The sequence below is a fragment of the Benincasa hispida genome, chromosome 4, assembly GCF_009727055.1.
Source record: "Benincasa hispida cultivar B227 chromosome 4, ASM972705v1, whole genome shotgun sequence".
NCBI lineage: Eukaryota > Viridiplantae > Streptophyta > Magnoliopsida > Cucurbitales > Cucurbitaceae > Benincasa > Benincasa hispida.
In genome coordinates, this window is record NC_052352.1 from 11,244,731 (window position 1) to 11,264,967 (window position 20,237).

The 20,237-nt window shown below is 33.2% G+C and overlaps 2 protein-coding genes and 3 non-coding genes across 5 annotated transcripts; 2 read left to right on the forward strand and 3 right to left on the reverse strand.

The window, feature by feature from the left end:
- Positions 1–7,279: 7,279 nt before the first annotated feature.
- On the reverse strand, positions 7,280–7,351 carry TRNAD-GUC. Its single transcript has one exon. It is a non-coding gene; the product is annotated as a tRNA-Asp (tRNA).
- A 67-nt stretch (positions 7,352–7,418) lies between these two features.
- TRNAD-GUC lies at positions 7,419–7,490 on the reverse strand. The gene has a single exon. It is a non-coding gene; the product is annotated as a tRNA-Asp (tRNA).
- Positions 7,491–7,547: 57 nt separating this feature from the next.
- On the reverse strand, positions 7,548–7,619 carry TRNAD-GUC. The gene has a single exon. It is a non-coding gene; the product is annotated as a tRNA-Asp (tRNA).
- An 84-nt stretch (positions 7,620–7,703) lies between these two features.
- On the forward strand, positions 7,704–15,731 carry LOC120076343 (uncharacterized protein KIAA0930 homolog). The gene is made up of 12 exons (XM_039030152.1): positions 7,704–7,921; positions 8,343–8,532; positions 8,645–8,719; positions 9,122–9,228; positions 9,832–9,892; positions 10,207–10,266; positions 10,351–10,425; positions 11,158–11,310; positions 12,022–12,076; positions 12,884–13,006; positions 13,445–13,671; positions 15,192–15,731. Exons 1-12 carry the CDS (start codon positions 7,890–7,892, stop codon positions 15,213–15,215), a joined length of 1,182 nt encoding a protein of 393 aa, XP_038886080.1. The 5' UTR covers positions 7,704–7,889; the 3' UTR covers positions 15,216–15,731.
- A 585-nt stretch (positions 15,732–16,316) lies between these two features.
- On the forward strand, positions 16,317–19,288 carry LOC120076344 (basic leucine zipper 4). The gene is made up of 2 exons (XM_039030153.1): positions 16,317–16,349; positions 18,551–19,288. Exon 2 carries the CDS (start codon positions 18,593–18,595, stop codon positions 19,121–19,123), a length of 531 nt encoding a protein of 176 aa, XP_038886081.1. The 5' UTR covers positions 16,317–16,349; positions 18,551–18,592; the 3' UTR covers positions 19,124–19,288.
- The last annotated feature ends 949 nt before the right edge of the window (positions 19,289–20,237 follow it).

Genomic DNA, 20,237 nt, shown 5'->3' on the forward strand with positions numbered 1-20,237 from the left:
GCCCATGATCTATAGGTCCATTAGGTTCCCCTACTAGCTCATATAGAATAAACTTAGAACAGTAGATAAAATAATTCGAATTGTTCGAATTAGGTGAAGAGAGAGAAACCGATAAGTATATGTGATATAGTGGTCGATTTTTTAGTTTAGAGATACAACTTTAATATTTAAATGTGATTTAAATATCAAGAATATGAATACGTTCATATTCGGAAGGTCGAAAATAATGGAAATGGTCAAAGATGTGAAAAGTTAAAGAGTTGACTTTTGACTTTGAAAAGTCAAACTTTGACCAACCTTATAATCAAACGTGATTTGAATTTTGAGAAAATGAATGTGCATTCATGCTTGGAAGATCAAAATTAGTCAACACGGAAAAAATCATAAAAAGTCAAAATGTTGACTTTTTGGTCAAAGTTTGACTTTGACCATATGACTATTTTGTCTTTTGACTAAAGTTAGTGGGAAAATCCAAACTTTTGTTGGATAATTCCACTAACAAAATAATGGGCTTGATGTTAGCTTATAGTAGAGACATTAAACCCATTTAGATAGTGGATTCTAGGTGTTGGGATTTTGTGAAGTTTTTTCATACAATTTTGCATGACCCTTTTCTATAAATATGGGTTTGTGTTTTTGGATTAAAGACTTTTTGAAAATTTACAAAATTAGTTTTTAAAATTGGGCTGAAAAAAAACCAAACCCAACCCAATTTCACTATACTATTTCCATCTCTTTTTCTCTCTCTCGGGTTCTTCATCCATCGGGTCCCACAACTCGATTTTGAGTCCAGAGAATAGTAGGTCAGCTCTAGTGGTGGTCCGTTCGTGTTTGGGTGCAGATAGACGAGTTTTGGGAGCTTCAAAGGTATTATTTCAAAATAACCCTATTTAATTCTTTTAGGGTTGCATGTTTATTTTGGGCAATTAGAGTAAAATTGATTCTCATTTCTGCTGCGCATGCTAACTTTTCTATCACTTCCCACCTTACCAAATTTCTGACGATGATTTTATTCAATACTTTTATTTAGGTTTGCGTCCTTCTAACAAAAGCAATATCGATGTGGTGGCTGAAGGTGCATTAGCTGATAAAACACCTTTGGAGGTGAGCCGATTCATTTCTACCATGGCAGAGAATTCTCAACAATTTAGCTCGAGGCCCACTAGACTCAACCCTTCCGATACATAAGAGGTAAAAGAGTTACGTTCTTAAATTACTAATCCCTGAAAAATAGTTTTAGTATTTTCAACTTTGTTAAAAATTTTAAGCACTTTTGATTGTCATAATCATGAAAGTTTTGAAACATATTTTCAGTGATCCATAAATTCTGTTGTTACCTTTTCAAAATTTAGATACCATAATCATTCATTTTTAGTTGGTCATGTCTTTCATTTTAATGTTACACAATTGAAATAATTATAATGGAATCTAAATCCATATTTCCATATTTTTATTAGGACACATAATTTCATATGTGTTACTATGTTTTATTATTTGCATTGACCTTTCTTGCAGATTTGGCAAAAATAAGTTTTAAAAATTAGGTCAATTGCCTAGTCTAATTATTTTTATAAAAATGGCAAAAAACAAGTCCAACCCACGTGATACACTTGATATACTAGTTATATACACTTGATACACTATGAATATATACTTGATACACTTGATACACTACTAGGGCGTATTTGTTTCAATGGTTGCGTTTGGACGAGATAGGCATCCTATGCCCAATCCTTATTTGGGCAAGGATATAAAAAGCCTTGACTTCTTACACTCTTTCCACATGGGTTTGAATAGTGGGTTACTTTTTTTTTTTTTTTAAATTTAATATAGGAAGTTTTTCAGCCAATTTTCGGACACCACCTACACCCGACTGCCATTGGCAAACTCTGACTGCCACCTCCGGCGACCGCCATAGGCCCACCTCCGGTCGCCACCTCCAATAATTGTTTTTTCTAAATCATTGTAATGAACTAAGAGCCTCTTTGGATTGATTTACTAAGAATCACGGGCCAACCTCCGGTCGCCACCTCCATAAACCTATCTATTGAGACTTCAAGCATATGTCGAATATACCAGCAATATAATGGAAAATGTAAATATAAATCGTATATACCATGATATTTTTTTGGCATGTTTACAAATATACTAAGAAAATGTAAATAGAAATCGAATATATTATTTGGTATATAAGACAATATATTATACAAATTGTATTGTTCATGCCCTTATCAAATATACATTGATTTATTTATAGAAAATTCAAATATATAGTGCTATATATATCAAATATATCTCGTTTTCTCTTTCAAAGCTTCTCGTCGATTTTTGCTTTCATCTATGAGGGAAATAATTTTCAGATTTTTAGAGATATTTTTCTTACTTGTATAGGTTCTAAAAAGAATACTATTTTGGAAAGTTTAAAACCACAAGAAACTCTTACATGTTGAGAACTAAGAAAGTAAATTAGACCATATTTTTGTGTAAAATAAATGCTCATTCGACTACAATTGTGTAATAAGATTTATTTATTTAGGTTATATATATAGAAAGCCCTAATTTAATTTAACACTTTCCTTTTTTATTCCCGGGTCAATTTAACTAACTCGAAGATTTAAAACTACTTTTTAAGCGTAAAGGATTAAAATGTTGGTAGTAGCTTCATGCCATATAAAAACTAAAACTAAAACTGTAACAACCTGACTTTCTACTATACTTTCAAGTCGCTACTACACGCATGCATAATTTGATGATATAGTTCTTAGAGAGAGAAAAAAAAAAACATAACTTTTATTTCAATAAAGAAATCTCTAATAAAATCATAAAATACTGTTTGGGGTACCCTTGTCTCTTATTTAGATTAAATCAATCAAATAAATAATTAAGCAAATGAACAAATGAAAGAACCAAGAGTTTTAAAGAAACTAGACTCCTAAACCAAATCATGTCAAATTAAAGAGATGAACTAATGCGGAAACGATGTCATGTCCTAACAGTCGAATCATGGATTCTTCCTGTCATTCGCCGTCTGGTCCTAACTCTTACCTGAAAAAACATGGAAAGAAAATAACGAGTACAAAATATACTCAGTAAGCGACTTACTACTAGGCCCACTAGGTGAACTGTTAACCTTTCTATCGGGACCCAAGTGCACATTACGCATCGTAGACATAGGCATAAGCATAAGCATAAAGGGCGAATCCGAAGACACGCTTTCATAGGTAGTGACCTTGGAGGGACACGGTCATAAGCATAAGTGGTGATACCAAGGGAGAGCCACAACATAGACATAAGGTGTGAACCCGAAGGCTCACAACATGCGATGTGCATAGCTCAATAAAAATGCTGACAATCACTATCAGTCTAACATAATCATAAGCATACAGTCATAGTCTTAAATCATACTTTAGAGGTTTAAAAAAAAAAAAAGTCTCAAAATCCATCAATCAAACATCGCCATAATAGAATATCTAAATTTCCATGGCATAAACATAGGCTTCCATAATTCCATCAATAGGCCAACAGACATGGCATAATATTTCAATCTAACATAGAAAATGCAATTTCATACTTAACTCCAACTAGGGTTCGAGGGTAAACTTGTAGTAAGTAGCTTACCTCAAAATCTAGTGTAAATAATTTAATCTCCCCTCTTTTCTTTGAGGGACCTTGTGGCCAATACCACTACTTGAACCAAAATCAATTTAAATTTTAAGGCTAAAACCTGTCCAAAAATCCTTAAATCAACTACTAATATGTAGTGACCCTCAAATACTTCCAATTGTCAAAAAATAAACCCAACCTTATGCGTGACACTTAATTCCAAGGGGTTAAAAACATAATTTCCAATAACCCAAAAAAATCACAATCTTACCCACAAAGTGCACTGACAACGTCTCGATTTAACCATCAAAGCTGCTGAACAATGCCAAAAATGCCTCGAAACTCGATATGAACATCAACACATCATGGTATAACTTAAATCAGACCAACGCAACAGGCATTCAAAACCCATGAAAAGCCAAATAAACCTTAAATATCACCCAAAAAATCCAAGATTCTGCGAACGGAGATGCTGAACAAATGGCAGTGGCGACTTCACAACGATCCACGCACGGACCTGCATGGCTGATGAATCGCAGCGATGAACGACGGCCGGAGAGCCGCATGACTAGAGGAATGTGTCGTTGGCAGACTCGTGTGATGCAGTTGGAGACAACGTCGGGCAGAGGTGCGACATGCACGACCGGAGCCGTCGATTGAAGCTGCCAGATGCGGAACCAATCAAACGCTTGGTGCCGGACGTGGCTCTTTAACGACGTGAGGGCAAGGACGACGACTGGCAACTAGGAGGAGAAACCCGATCGATATATTTCTAAAGCTCCCTAATAACCATAATAAAACAAATTAAAATTGACTTCTCCAAATATATATATAGTTTAATCCCAAAAATCCAATTCCATTTTTTTTTAATATCCAACAATGACATTTCAAATTAACAAATTGAAATTACCTTGAAACTCTTTGACGTCACACAAATTTTATTATTTTTTATTCGTGAAATGTAATTTGATAAAAAAAATTATAATTCAATAATTGAATTTAAGAATAAAATTTTAGTTTATTTCAATTTGATGTTAGTATGTTACGATAAAAAGTTGATCATTTTCAAATTAATTAAAGCAACAAAAGTCTATAAAGTTTTATCTCAAAATCTAGTAAAATCAAAATATCAAATTATGAAAACAATAAATTAAATAAATTTATAAATTTTGTCACATCTCTATTTCAATTTTTTTTTAAAGAAAAAACCATTCTTCTAAATTTTTTAGTTTATTTTAAGCTTAAATATAGTAAAATAATTAAGATGAAAAGTTTAAAATAATCTAAAATCTAACCACTAAATAAATATAAGAAGTATTTTCCAAACTCAAAATTTATAAATCTGCACTTCATTCTCAAGTTTCATAAGCCTTCACTCCAAACACAGGTTTCTTAAACTCAAACTTAAAAAATCTACTCTCCAAATGCACAATTTTCTTAAACCCAGACTACCTAAACCTCCCCGCCTAATCTTCAGGCTTAACATTCCCAGGCTTAACATTTCAATCCTGCTTTCCAAACGCCCCTTAATATATACCTGATACACATGATACACTGCTAATATACAGTTGATACACTATTGAGTAACACTTGATTCACTTGATATACCACTGATATACACTTGTTTCACTTGATACCTTTGATACCCTTTGATACACCATTGATATACACTTAGATATATACTTGATATACTTGGTACTTGCAAATGTCCTCTTTATTTGTTTCGTGAGAGATAAAAGAAGAAGAAATTGGCAGCCATAACATACACATTTTTAAAGAGAAAGTGAAAGTTTTGCAACCTTGAAAGAGAAAAGCCATGGGTCTGGGTTTTTTCGATCGGTGGTCGACGACGTCAATTTCCTCAGTTGAGGGTAGTTGTTCATTGTCCGGTTTGTGGCGTGGGTTGTCTCGATAATCAGCGGGTTATATCAGTCGCATGGATCTCTAGTTTCACTAAGTTGTTTTGCATGTATGGGTCTCGGTCTGTAGAGGTTAAATTCAGTGTGTTGGCTTCAGTTTCAGGGGCTATTTCCGACGGTTGTGGGTCTCAGTATCATAGGCATGGTCGACGTGTTGTCTCTTGATACAGTGGGTGTTTGACTGAAAAAAAATACACGTGATAATTAAAAAAATGTCATATATATAAAATGGAATAGTGTGTGACACATCTGTCATATCCTATTCCTAAATGTCTATCCATTACATATTTTCTATAATAATATTAATCAATTGATATTGTAAATAAAGAAAATATCGAGATTATAAAAAATAAATTGAAGGAGAATGGCGGTCCCTATCATCTTTAGATCCTCTGCGTATTAAATGTGAGAACGGTGGCTCTATATTTAGGTTTGAATTGAAGCTATAGAAAGATGAGATGTTCATAATAATGCAAAATGAAAATTAGTTTTTGGACTAATAACTTCTCCGATATATGTTGAGTCGAATTCTATTTGTATTTAAGGCAAATATTAATTTATACTTTTAAATTGAAGTATCAAATAAAATCATGAAGTAATAATTTAAATCTCAAACTTTCCTAAATATATCAATTTACATTTACATTGATCTATAGATTTGATTCTATCAATATGGTGTGAAACTTATGTCGATTTTGCAAAATGGACGATTAAAGTAAATTTCCAAAATAAATTTTTATCTTAGAGTCTAAACTGATTCATTTACAAAAGTTGAGAGGTTTAATTAATATAATTATAAGTTTCAAATGAGATTTTTTCAAATGGAACATAATTGGGAATTTAAACTCATATACTTACAATTTTTTTAATTTAAATTGATATCATTATTAATTCAAGATTTAAATTGATATAATCTCTTAAATTTAATATATAAGTTGATATTTTCCTTTGTTTTTATAATTCAATTTAAAAAAATGGTTAATCTTGGACATATACTTGTAGGAGTGCAACAAAAAGTCGAATAATAAAAAACCAAACCAATTTCGAAATCAATTTGGACCGATCCAATTGTTTGGTTTGGTTTTTTAATATAAAATTGGACATATTGATTTGTATTTGGAGAAAACAAAAAAGTATTAGTTTGGATTGGTTTTTTATTAGAAAAACCAATTCAAAACCTAACCGATCCATTGGTATATATATGCACTTAAAATAAACTCTTTTAGTATTTAAAGAAAAACCAATTATTATGGAGCGTGTATGTTTTGTATTTAAAAAAGTGCCAATAAAAAAAATAAAAATGTCAAACTTCAATTTATATGTATAAAAAAAAAAATAAATAGACCTAATTTTAATTTTAAATTAGCAAAAAAAAGATAATTCAAAAAAGTGGTAATAAAAATAAAAATGAAAAAAAAGAAAAAAAAATACAAAAAGTCAAGAACCAAATCGATTCAAATAAAAATCAATCCAATTATTTTATTCTTTATTAGACATTAGTTTAGATCTTTACTTTGTAAAATTGATAAGTATGATTTGATTTTTAATTGACCTTAAAATCGATAAAATTGAAAACTATCACACTTATATATACTTGAGTCACAATTGCTAAAAAATAAGAAGATAAAAAATCAATGGCCAATATATTAGTAGGCGGGTCTACTCACCAGTGTACTACTACGACTTCATGGATGAGTAAGCAATAGGATTTACTTATTTTATAATAATTTATAAAATCACATTAAAAGCAAATACATCGTCGTTGCCGAGGATCGAACCCGAGTCACCCGCGCGACAGGCGAGAATACTGACCACTATACTACAACGACTTCGCGGATTAATAAACAATATGATTTACAATTTATTTTTTAATAATTTATAAAATCATAAGTATATCGCCGTTGCCGGGGATCGAACCCGGGTCGCCCGCGTGACAGGCGGGAATACTCACCACTATACTACAACGACTTCACGGATGAATGAAAATATTATTTACTAATTTATAAAAATCACAAGCATAAATATCGCCGTTGCCGGGGATCGAACCCGGGTCACCCGCGTGACAGGCGGGAATACTCACCACTATACTACAACGACATTATTAGTGTATTGGTTTGTTTTTGAAGTAATGATGAATTTTTGTCGCTTCATCTGATTCCAACGCACCGCATTTCTCAGAAAAGAAATCGCGCCACCTGGTCATTGAATTCATCTGGGGCTTAATTTCATCACCATCCCGTTCTACTGTATAAACTCTCTTAGAACTCAGAATTCACGACTCGAGCTTGCTTATTTACACAAAACGACTTCTCTCTAGTTTATTCATTCTTGATCTTCATCTTCAGAAAGAAGAAGCTCACGGGAGAAATGCTCCGAGATGGAGGAGAAACTCCTTGCAGGTACGACTCTTCCCTTACCTTCTCTTTGACTAGGGACTTATGGCCTCAATTCGTAGTTGCTCCACTGTTATATTCAGTTTCTTGGCTTCAAATTCTGGTTCCCTATCATTAAATCGTGCTGCATTCAGTCCGTTCTTTTCAAGGAACTAGCTGATCATCTTGATTTTCATACATTTGCATTCTTAAAGACGGCAGCGGTTAGTTATTTTCTGCTTGATGTTGTGATAAATCGTGATCGATGACTAGATGCACAAGTTATTGTTATTGGATATATTGACAATTGTTCTGTTTCAACTACTTCAACTAGCTCGCTTCATCCATTAGTGCTTAACCTTTGCTTGAAGTTGAAGTAAAACACAAGTATACAGGATTAATGAGGTTTCCGTGTTTTTTTTTTGGAATTTGATTGTTTAATTTGTAGATATGAATTGTTGAACATGGTAAAGAAGCACTCCAACTTAATAGGACAAACTCAGGTAGATGAGCAAGATGCGTCAGATGTAGAAATGGATCCTCGTTTTTGGCACGATATTATGGATTTGTATTTTATTCGTGGTAAGGAATCAAGAGGGCGACAAGACGACGATCTCGTATTTTTTGTTAGAAAAGTGGTACAATTTTGCTATTGTCTTCTGCCTTCCATGGTCACTCACAACGCCTTTGTTTAATTCACTTGGTGCGGTATCAAAGTTCTAATACACTTTCTGACTTATATTTTGAAAGAAATCTCAAGGATATGGCAATGATGATGATAATGGAAGCACCTCGCCATATTTTGTTCGCAGGTGGGCATCTAAGGTACATAACCTCCGTTCTGGGCAGTGATATTTTATGCGTATAATAAATTTATTTAGCTTTGCCAATGTTATCTCATTTTCAAGTAGTGATTGGTGTTTAGATCAGCGTATTTCTCGTGTAAATATCTTATATGTACGGTTACGGACAACTTAACCTCATACCTAAATGAAGTATTATTTATGACAATACATTGAGAGTGCCTTGTTTTCCTTAGTTGTTCCTTTTCATGCTATATGTTTGTCTATTGTTAAATGTGTTCTATTTACTAGCTATAAATCAGACTCAGCAGGTCTTCAGGAGTTAACTTGCCTGTGTTTATATTATACCAAGTAAAGCACAGTAATTTGTGGTATGATACCTCAAGGCTATCAAAATAATAAGCTGTATTTTTATGTTATTTAGTTGGATAATTTGGTTGGAGGTGCTTCAGTAGATGTGGATTGGAGGCGCTCATTTTATTTGAACTTGATTGCTCACACATCATTTACTGTGACTGTGGCAATTTGCAGGTATGGGCTTTCTATTTGCATTCTTCATTTCTTAATAGATTGGTTTTTGTAAACACAGCCTGCATTTGTCATGAGAGGTTTAAATTGTATGATTGTGGGCATTTTATTTTTTACTACCATGCTAATCAGATGTTCAGCAGGATGCTACTAATGCACAATTCTTATATTATTTAATTATGAACAGACAGGTAAAATTCTCTGCAGCATTCAACCTTTTTTTTCTGTTACCTGGTCAAATGCTTTTGTGACTTTCACTAATGTCATCTTTATTTGTCATATCATCTTATAAGAATGGGAGCAAATAATTTTGGTTTAGAATAAATTTGTTGGGATGCCGTGCATATTCTTGTAATGAATAACAGTTTCATGTTTTTACTAATGTTCTTCTGCAAACTTTATAAAGTTCACTCTTTTAGAGTGTAACTTTATCTTTTAAAATCCTACGTGGAAATAACCAACACAGAATAGAATCTGTTTAGTTAAATACTAATTGGTGCATCACATAGTTATTGAGGTTTATTTCCTTCTTCCTCTCCCAAGAAGCTTCATCAATATTGATTTGTTTTCTGTTTATTGATCCATCTTCTCATTTCATTCCTTCAGTCATCTAGTTCTTCGAAGTCATCAAGCAGGACACACTACATCATTGTCTCCTATATATAAGGTATCTTCATGTGCACTCTTATTTAGTTGTAGGATTATATGTTTGTCTAGAACTCATTTCCAGAAGGAGACATACTTTCAATGTTGGTATAATAGTAAGTATACAGGAGTTATGTACTATGATGACATTTTAGTACTTGGGTTTTCACCCTTTTTTATGACTATAATGATCCCTTGATGAAAACCATACATTAGTGCTGCAAGAACTTATTTGGTTTTCCGGTCATTCAAATGTGGTTTCATGCAAATCTTGCTCTGAGAATTTTTATTTTTATCATTACTTATTTTTTCTGTTTGGTTTGGGGCTTTTTGAAGGTTGTTAAGACTGTTTATGCATCTCCTAGCCGTGTCAATTTTCATTTGGATTCTAAGAAGGTAAATTATTTTCTGTCCAGCAGGATTTTCTCTAGCATGCTCTACCATCAATGTCAATTTGACTTTATCATAAATTATATTCAGGAAGTGGAGACAACACCTGCATATCCAGATATCTGTTTTGCTGTCGATGACTTTGACTCCACTTTTGATGCAGTGGTAATGTTCCTAATGGATCTCATCACAAGTTTGTTTGTTTGTTTGTCCTTTTGTTTTACAAAATAAATATGTAAGGATTTGTTGTTACAATTAAGCTTTCATGATCTATGAATAAGCATTTGTTGACTGTGTTTTAACTGTGCTAGAATTTATATCCATGAGTGTTAATGTCAGATTGTGCACAATTTGACTAATTTCACAAGATACTTCCTTGACCCTACTACATTTGGTTGCATAGGAAATTTGTAGGATAATCTTAAATTACCTGACTTGAACCTATTCTCACTAAGTCATTTATTATGTACAATGGCCCTTATTAACAAGTAGGCCCTCTGTGGTGGTTTACGTACGTACGTACGTATATATATATATATATATAATATACACACACACACATATATATTTTTATTATTATTATTATTTGGATAATTTCTTTAAATGACAAAACTATTAGAAATATTTTTAAATATAGCAAAATGTCACTGTCTATCAATATTTGCAAATAAGTTGGCTCATTTTGCTATATTTGAAAACAGATCTTATTATTTTCCGAATAATGCATTTGTTCCCTTTAATGTAAACACACACCAAATCATTGAACCAGAATAGGAAGTTAACCGTTGGAAATTTTTTTATCATACATTATTGTGCATAATCTTTGGGCCAGTCATACTATTGATACACTTAAGGTACAATTGGATTTGTTGAACTTTCAGTGTTCTTATTATTCAGGTCTTGACAGAGACTGACCATTGCTATTGTGTACTTCTCAATGCACATGATGGTGCAGCTTTTCCCGGGAAGGACAATGCAGAAAATTGCAAGTCTAGTAGTCTTACGGCATCAAGTATGGATTCTGATTCTCAAAGTACGAAGAATTCCAAGGTTTGGGTTGCTTCACTTTCCAGCAGTCTAACTACTATTATTTACTTGATGTCAAGAGCTACTGAATTGTTCAAACATTGCTGTATCTCATTTGTAAATTGTAAATAAAACTTCCATGTTAATGTAATAATTTTAATGTTGTTCTACTTCATGCTGGTTTATGTTGCTTGAGCTAACCCATTAGGGAAATTGTAATTTAAACCAAGAGGCATATGATAAAGCCATAAAGGACAATCTGTAGGATTAGTTGATAGGACTAGTACTAGGAAAGCCTTCCTTCTTCCCTCTTTAAGAAATTTAATTATCTTCCCATTTTCAGTAACTTTTTACCTCTTATAATTAGGATAGTAGAGCTCTCCTTATTTTTATTTTTGCTATTTCTTCTCAAGGGGCTGCTATAATCTACACTATATGTACTGTATGGGTGATGAGGAATACTTATTATTAGTAACCCATCTTGCAGAAAATGGATTTCTTCTCATTAAATATTCTAAATTTAGTTTCCCCTGGAATTCAATGTTATATTTGTTTTTTTCTTTCTTTCTTTTCAATGATCTGTAAATGCATGTTTTATGCAAGCAGAAGATTTGAACTTTGTGAATTATGAGTACTGACGCAAACCATGAGATTTCTTCATGATTATTGGATAATGAATATTCATGTTAGAGACGACTACCCTCCAAACAATTCACATTGTTCTAAATGCTACAGATTACTCTTTTTTCTGGATTTGTCAGCTACCAAATGGTTCGAGATGCATATGATGGTATGTATTTTTATAATATCTTTCTTTCTTCAATATGGTATAAAATATCACACTGAGTTTCCCATTCTTATTCAGTGATATAGGATGTGTGACATAAGTATTAAGTAGTGAATGCCTTTTTATTGTTTTCTCTGCACTAAAAATGGATGTTTTATGTCCTTTAATTTGAATAGGACAGACCTTTTTGGCTAATTCCAGAGATTGAACTAGCCTACCACTTAATATTTTTTCCTTTAATTAATCAAATTTGAAGTTCCTTTATACAATCTATTTGCAACTCTTCTATCCAACCACTTTGATGGACATATCCCATTAATAGAAACAACTAGAGGACTTTTCTAGATGTTCTTTTGCCCTTAGAAATTGAAAGAATGCTGTGATGAGATTTTTCCTTTCCATTTTTCCATCTTGTTGTGTTATCATCTTAAGGTAAACTTCATTTGTATGACATTTCTGCTGAATTGTTTATAATTAGTATTGGATAAGAGAAATTTCTGACCCTTGGTGGATAAATGCATGGCTTGCCATCCCTTTCAAGATGACTTTGCTGTATCAATTGATAAATCATTCACATGTGCAAAATATATATATATATATATATATATATATATATTGTCGTGATTTTTTTTCCTGTTGGTCTGGATGGATCATTGTTCAATAGTAGTATACTCCAGTCAATGAGTATGGTTTGCGTCTTACAGAATATCTTTTTATAATTTATTTGTCCGATGTTTATTATTATCAGAGGGACGGTGGTAATAGATTAGGTTTCTCACTCTCTTTCTCCTGTCTTCCACTGATTAACAGCTGGCAAGTCTAGATTTGGCAGCCTTCTTTCTCTTGGTCATGCTTCTGGCAAAACAGACAAAATTTACATGAAGGGCCCTGGAGGACGTGGGGAAGTTGAAGTTGCCGTTTCGGGTGTTGCAGGTTGCTAAGGAAATAGTCTCTTTCTCGATGTTATCAAGGCCTTTTTTTATTCTTCTACTTGAGTAATAGCAGACTTTTTTTCCCTTCCCAATAGCAATTAAAGATGAATATCTTGGCATCTTCTGGTAGTAACCAAATGGTCCCCCAAAAGTTATCCTTGTAGGAAGCATATCTTACTGGCAAGTGCTAAATTATTACTATTATAACATTCATAGTATCAGTTTTGAGGTAAATAAGTGAGGGAATGAGCCTCTGAATATCTGAAAATTTATTGTAGTTTTAAGTTATATTATTGGGTGAATGATATTATGACACTCTCTTTTGTATGTGCGAGAGTTAATTTCATTTGCCTAATTAGTTTTGTGCCTTTTTTGGTTAAATGGACACAGGATGTCCGGTAATCATTTGTTGTCTTATGTGTTTGTATTATAATATCAGATCAAAGCCTACAGGATTCGGGGCCCTTTTCGCCTGTGGTATCAAAGACGGGATTTGGGATTGGAACCATCGTTAGAAAAGCAGCATCGGTAGCAACTGTGGCTGCAAAACAAGCTTATGCAGCTGCTAGTAGCAGTAGTTCTGATGACGAGATGATACCTCTCAAGTGTTGTTTGATGTCCATTTCATTGCCATGGGAATACATCGCAAATGATCTTTTGTTCAAGGTTAGATAATAACTAATCATTGTAACTTAGCACTATGCATATTTCACCATATTCATACAATTCTGCCAACTTCCCTCACGGTAATACTGTAATATGCCGTATGCCGTATGGTAACAGAACTTTGTGAAATTTCTTGAATGACTTCATGCCATAGGACTTCGTCAAAGCTCTTTAGGTTAAAGATGCAGCACTATTCCGTATTTTTTTGGTAGTATAATCAAGCTGATTCTAGGATGTACGTTGTCAATTGACTAGCCACACCACCAACAAATTCTTAAACTTCAACATATGATCAGGACTTCCGACTGGGTGCCTTCAGGATGTGGCCATGCACACAAATTTTCTTTCCTCGCATAATGAGCACCTTTACATAGCTTTCACTTAAGATAAGTTGAGACCATTGAAATTAGTGGTTGGTGCTTAAAGTGATGGCTTTCCAATTATAAGGTTTTGATCTTCGGAGGTGGTTTATGGCTTTCCGATTATAAGGTTTTGATCTTCGGAGGTGGTTTATGGATCTCCGAATTGAGATTGAGATAGGCATTGATCTTTTAGGATTGGTCTGGTCTGCTAATATTTAGGTTTCTTCTTTCTTGTCTTACTTCTCACTTTCCTTCCCTTTTCTTTTTGGAATAATAAACAAAAACATATTTGGTAATAAGAGAGGCTTTGATCTTGGGTGGTGGTTTATGGATATCAGAATTGGGAATGAGATTGGTATTGATTATTTAGGATTGGTCTGGTAATATTTATGTTTCTTCTTTCTAGTCTCTTATTTTTCCAGGAAAACTGTTTTCTTAATCTCTCATTAAGCATAATATGCCAATATACACAACCTATGATTTGTAAACTTAAATTACAACCCAAGTTAAATAAATAAAATATCTCCTAATATATTTCTCTCTCTCTCTCTGTTTTTTTTTTTTTTTTTTTTTTTTAATTTTTATATAGAATAACAAACAAAAATGTAGTTGGTAAAAAGAGAGCATTTGATCCTGGGAGGTGGTTTATGGATATCAGAATTGGGATTGAGATTAGTATTTTGATTTTTTTGTCTGGTATTATCTATTTTTATTCTTTGAATCCCCCCCCCCCATGATTATTAAAGGAACAAAAAAATATTTGTTAGAGGGAGATTTTTCCCCCTTGAAAAAGTAATAAAAACAGCAATTTCATTAATATTTTGGAAGTTTTGAAATAAGAAACTAAAATTTTCCCCATAATTTATTTACAATTTAGGAGCTTTGATGCCATGAAAAAAAAAATAGTTTATCAAGTTATTAGCATGTTCGGTACTGATTAAGCAAAAAAAATGTGCAAGGGAAGAAGTTGAGGATCAACATAATTGGTTTTAATACTAAATAAATGATTTCTTTACTAAAATAAATCCTAGTTTTCGGGTAACTGATTTCTTTTTTTTTTTTTTAATTTTTTAATTTTTTATTTACTCCCAGTATTTTTGGTTATGGGATTAGGCATTCTCATAATAATGATCACTAACATTTAAAGCCATCGACCAGGGAAGTCCGCCAGTGAACTTGTGAGCATCATGGTTTCCATCACTGAGATATTAACAGAAGTGGAACTCACACTTGAAGGCACCAAAGTTTCAGGGAGGAGGTATTCCTTGTACGCACACAACATGAAAGATCCATTTGTAAATTTTAATTGTATTTGGGTGGTTAGTTTTTTTTATTTGCATAGTTTTGTGTCTGGTAATATTGAGGAAATCTTGCTGAAGAGATCTGGAATTTAACTCATAACCACCTACTTAGAAGCAGGGGCAATTTCTTTTTCTTTTTAGTAAAAGGCAATAGGAGGTGAGAGAGTCCAATTCGCGGTGGGTAATTTAAACCAAGCTGTCTTTTGCATTTGGTTGTTCTTGTGCCGATATGATGTTCAACTTATGGATGGAAAGCACTTCGCATTGCTTCTCCATTAGAGTTATTCTGTAATTTGTATGTATTTCTTTTACCGATGGGGGGCTGGACAACTATGATCTTGTATGTAAAATGTTTTCTATTTCCTGTTTTTTTTTAATCGCTAGATTTTTAGACTTACCACGTGCTTGCTTTCCGGTTTTGAAGTCTCAACTACTTTTAAAATTTAATCCACTCTTTCTCCTCTTGGAACTTGAGTCCATTTTCATACATTTCTAATATTATGGCCAAAGTGTGAGCAAGATCAACATACTTGGTTAATAAGTTTTTAGAGTTTTAATCAACGCGGAGGCTTGGGTTGCCGTATGGTCGAAGGTCCTAACTTTATTGTTCTGGCTTGAGCCTCTAAAACAGGAGCAATCTATGCTCAAAAAAAGTTATTCATAGATTCCAAGTATGAACAGCGCTTTATTTAGTAGATTGCCCACTTTTCTGGCGCATCTAGATTGGAAATATTTGTGCAATAACAAAATTGTATTTTGCATTGAGATACGCGTTAAAAGTAAGCAAATTGTGGCAGTGTTACAGTTGGTTTTACAAAAGCAACTTGCAAAGCAGGCAACTGACGACATCTCAAGTTCCTGGCGGCAAGGTGCCTACTTAATTAAGGTAAAGAATGCAGGGTAAAACACTGGCTTCTAAGTTGTAATACCATGTTAACTTTCTTCACTTCGTACAGGTAAAAAAGTTTAATTTAGGGGGAGAGGTGCAGAACTTGCATGTTAGCCTCCATTATCGGTAAACCTGGACCCCCCCTCTTATGCACCCCCCTTCTTATGCTAAAGGCTAAAAACTAATTGTTAATTAGGAAAGACAACGGTAGGAATTTTCTGTAAATTTATAATGGAATCTTCTCTGCTTGAGATTTGATATTTGTGCATGCCATGTTTAGAACTATGGGCGAGGTGCCGGATCCAGTGAAACTCCGACGGTGCTTTTCAGAGTTGGGTCAAAAAAGCTGCCCTCGTTGATTGAATAAATAGGGTTAAAGAAACACACTTTTTAGTTGATATTTAGCTCATAGGTTAGATATATGTGCTTTAGGGCTATAAACTGTAGTCTGTTTCGTATGTGGTTTTGTCTGATTGTCTGTCAAGTAAAAAAAATACCAAAAATTTTACATAATAGGTTTATAAAGTTAGGTTTATGCACCTAACTCTAACTTCTACAAATTATGAATTAACAAAACAAAAAATATAAATGATGTGGACTAAACAACTTCTTTTTTTCGTCTTTTTTCTTTTTTTTTTTTCATTTAACATACTGGTTTGGGAAATTTGACCTACTTTATCTCTTTGTCCAAGATATATTTGAACCAGTTAAACTATACTTATGTTGTTATATGGATTCTGACTTTAAAGTTTTTTAGTGGCATAATGTAACACATTACAAACTCGAATTCAGACTAAAAGCTATTTGGGGCAACAACTTGAAGTTGGTGGAGTACATGTTTGGTTTTCCCATTATAATCGTTGATGTTTTTAACTATTATAACATACAATTAACTACTGTATTACTATTTTAAATCTCACTTTATTATCATGTTTACTATTTTCTACTCATCCTTTCTTCCTCTTTGTTACGGTGTTTAGTATTTCCTACTTAGATTAGAAAATGATGCACCCGAAAAATGAACTTATAATCTGAAGATTACTTTAGTCACATATAATTGGTCGTCATGCATTATGGATAGTGGTTCCAAAATTATACTTATTTAAGGAAAAATGAGAATTAGAAATAAAAGTTCATGTATTACATTCTCCATATATACCCTCCCAGCCTTTGAATTTATAGGCAAAATACACCTTGGTCTCCACACTGTAGGAACCAAATAAGTAGGTTACCGACCTTCAGATGAGGCTATAATTCCTCAAGACAAATTTTTGACGAGCTTTTCGGTATTGTATAATGAGAGATAAGGGTGAAAAATCAGTTTTTTTTTTTTTAAAAAAAAAAAAGAAGAAAAAAAGACAAATAAGAACAACTTTCCCTAGTTTTCCCAAAACCATGCTGATAGCTTTGGGTTCTGTCTTTCCTTTTTTAGGCTAATTTTTTATTCATTCTCATCCAACTGTTCAGCGGTTGGTTTACACTTTGTTGCAAAAGTCATGGGCTCAACCATACATGATACAATACCATACCATATCCCCTTAAAAACTTTTTTAAGCTTCATGACATCTCCATTCCGCCGTGTCGTTTTTTGCTCGACTCTTCATGATTAAGTTAAACCATAATCTCATATTCCCTCTCTACTTTCTTCTCTCTCCCTCTATCTCTTACCAAAATCTAAAAGTTAAAAGCAACATTTCTGGTCCAGCACCTTGCCACCGCTGCACAGCTCCCATAAAAGAGAGAATTTAGAGTTTTTCTTTTTTCTTTTTTCTTTTTCTTATTTTCTGAGAAGACTACTGCTACTAATGTAGCAAGAAGAAAATTCTATGACTCTTTTTCATATTTTGCCACATTACCATCTCTTTTATTATGTGGGTCTTTGTTTTGCTCAACTTGAAGTGCTAATGACATGGCTAAAAATGAATAGTAGTAGAGTAGTAGAGTATTAGCAATCTTTCTGTTGTTTGCCAGATGTTCTGCTTAAAAGCGCCTTTCTAATTTTGTTTTGAAGACTATTTTAAGCTCCCTCCATTTAAGATGGTTAATTTCTAAAATATAGGGTCGGGAATTTAATACTTTATTCTTCACGTCTGTAATAATTTTTAAAAATATTTTTGCTTCTGAAGTAGATATTCATAAAAAATACTAAGCCAAAGCAGAAAATCACTCATGGAAGAAAATATTATGATAAATATATATGGTTTAGAAAAGGAGAGAAGTATATTTTAAAAGAAATCCAAAAGCAATCACAAAATTAACATACATTTTTCTTCATGAAAACAAATCACGTGCTATTTTACAATTAAAGTTGTTTTTTTCTTGGTCAGGTTTACCTCACTCCTCCAAGGTTTCATGTCTTATTGGGCCCCATGTGTCTCTCCCATTTCTTCCATAAATACCCAACACTTCCTCTTCCTTCATCCCCTTTGCTCTCTCTCTCTCTCTTTCAGTTTTGTTTCATTTTACATATGGCAATGCTGAATATGGCGGAAGATGGAGTTGGGTTTCAGTGTGAGGTACTAGAGAATGATCATGAGTTCACTGCCACTGAAATCGAAGAGCTTTTGTCACTCTTTCTAGCCAATGATGGGCCCCCGAGTCCCGGTTCCGATTCGCAGGGTTCGATGCGAACCAATGACGACGAGAGGAAGCTGAGGCGGATGATATCAAACCGGGAGTCGGCCCGGCGGTCAAGGTGGAGGAAGAAGAGGCATTTGGAAGATCTAACTAATGAGGTGAACCGGTTGATGGTCCAGAACCGGGAATTGAAGGACCGGCTTGGCCGGGTTTTGAACCATCGCCATATGGTTCTGAGAGAAAATGATTGGTTGTGGATGGAGTCCGTGGGTCTTCGGGCCAGACTTTCGGATCTTTGCCGGATCTTGGCCGTCATGCAATAGTCTTCAAAGAAGTTTACGTAAAAGTAAAAAGGAAAAAAAGGAGAAAAAAAAAAAACTTGCATAGTACTGAGTTTAATAATTGAAAAAGGAAAAAAAATTACTACAGCCCAAAACGTCCTGTATTATAATTGGAAGTGAAGAAAATATTGAGGGTTTTTTTTTTTTTTTTTTTTGCTTCTTCTCTCTCTTTCTTTTAATAAAGTCGGCTTCGTCGAAAAGAGCTTTAAAGTATTTTCTGTTCGATTTTATTTTGATCTCGCGAGACTTCTTTGGAGAGGGAAATTGGTATATATGAACATTTTCCTTTTTTGCATGAAAAGTTTGCTTTTTTAAAACTAATATAATTCTGCATCTCGAGTTTCACCCATGAGTAAATTTTTGTTTCCTTTTGTTTACATATTTTTCCTTGTGATTGAAGGAGTTGTATAAAGATAGGTAGAACTTGAATTCTTGACTTTCGAGTAATATTTATTTATATATGTGTACACACATATTTGTTAGAGGTTTGATTTTTTGTTTTATTGCTAACATGGGCTTGACAAAGTCATTTATGAGGTTAGAAGTTCAAGTATCAACTTTTACATTAATGCAGTACAAAAATTCTACCTCTATTATTTTATAAATTGAAAAAGTTTAGATAAAATTAACTTTATCCAAATATTTATATGGTTAAGATGATATGATAGTAAATTTGTCTTCACCTATATATTAGTTCAAGTAATTGGGTCAAATGATTTAAGATGGTATAAGAGCAGGTGGTTTAACTGGTCATGTATTCAAATCCATACAATGTTATTTCCTCCTTAATTAATAATTGATTTCTACTTATTGGGTCTTCTAGGTATTATAAATTTACCTTCACCCATTAGATATCAATAATGTGAATATAATATAAAAAGACTCTCATTTGAAAATTACTTACTCCTGTTGAAGGTAATCAAATGGGAACTATTTATAATGTCCTACCTTTGATAACCGTTTGCGGTTATTTATAACTCGAGTGATGTCAGGGTTATTTTCGACTCGAGATTACAAGGTTTCAGTCCGAACGCAACTCAGTTATTTCTTGATTACTATATATTTATTGACTTGGTTGATCAGCCCAATCTCCGAG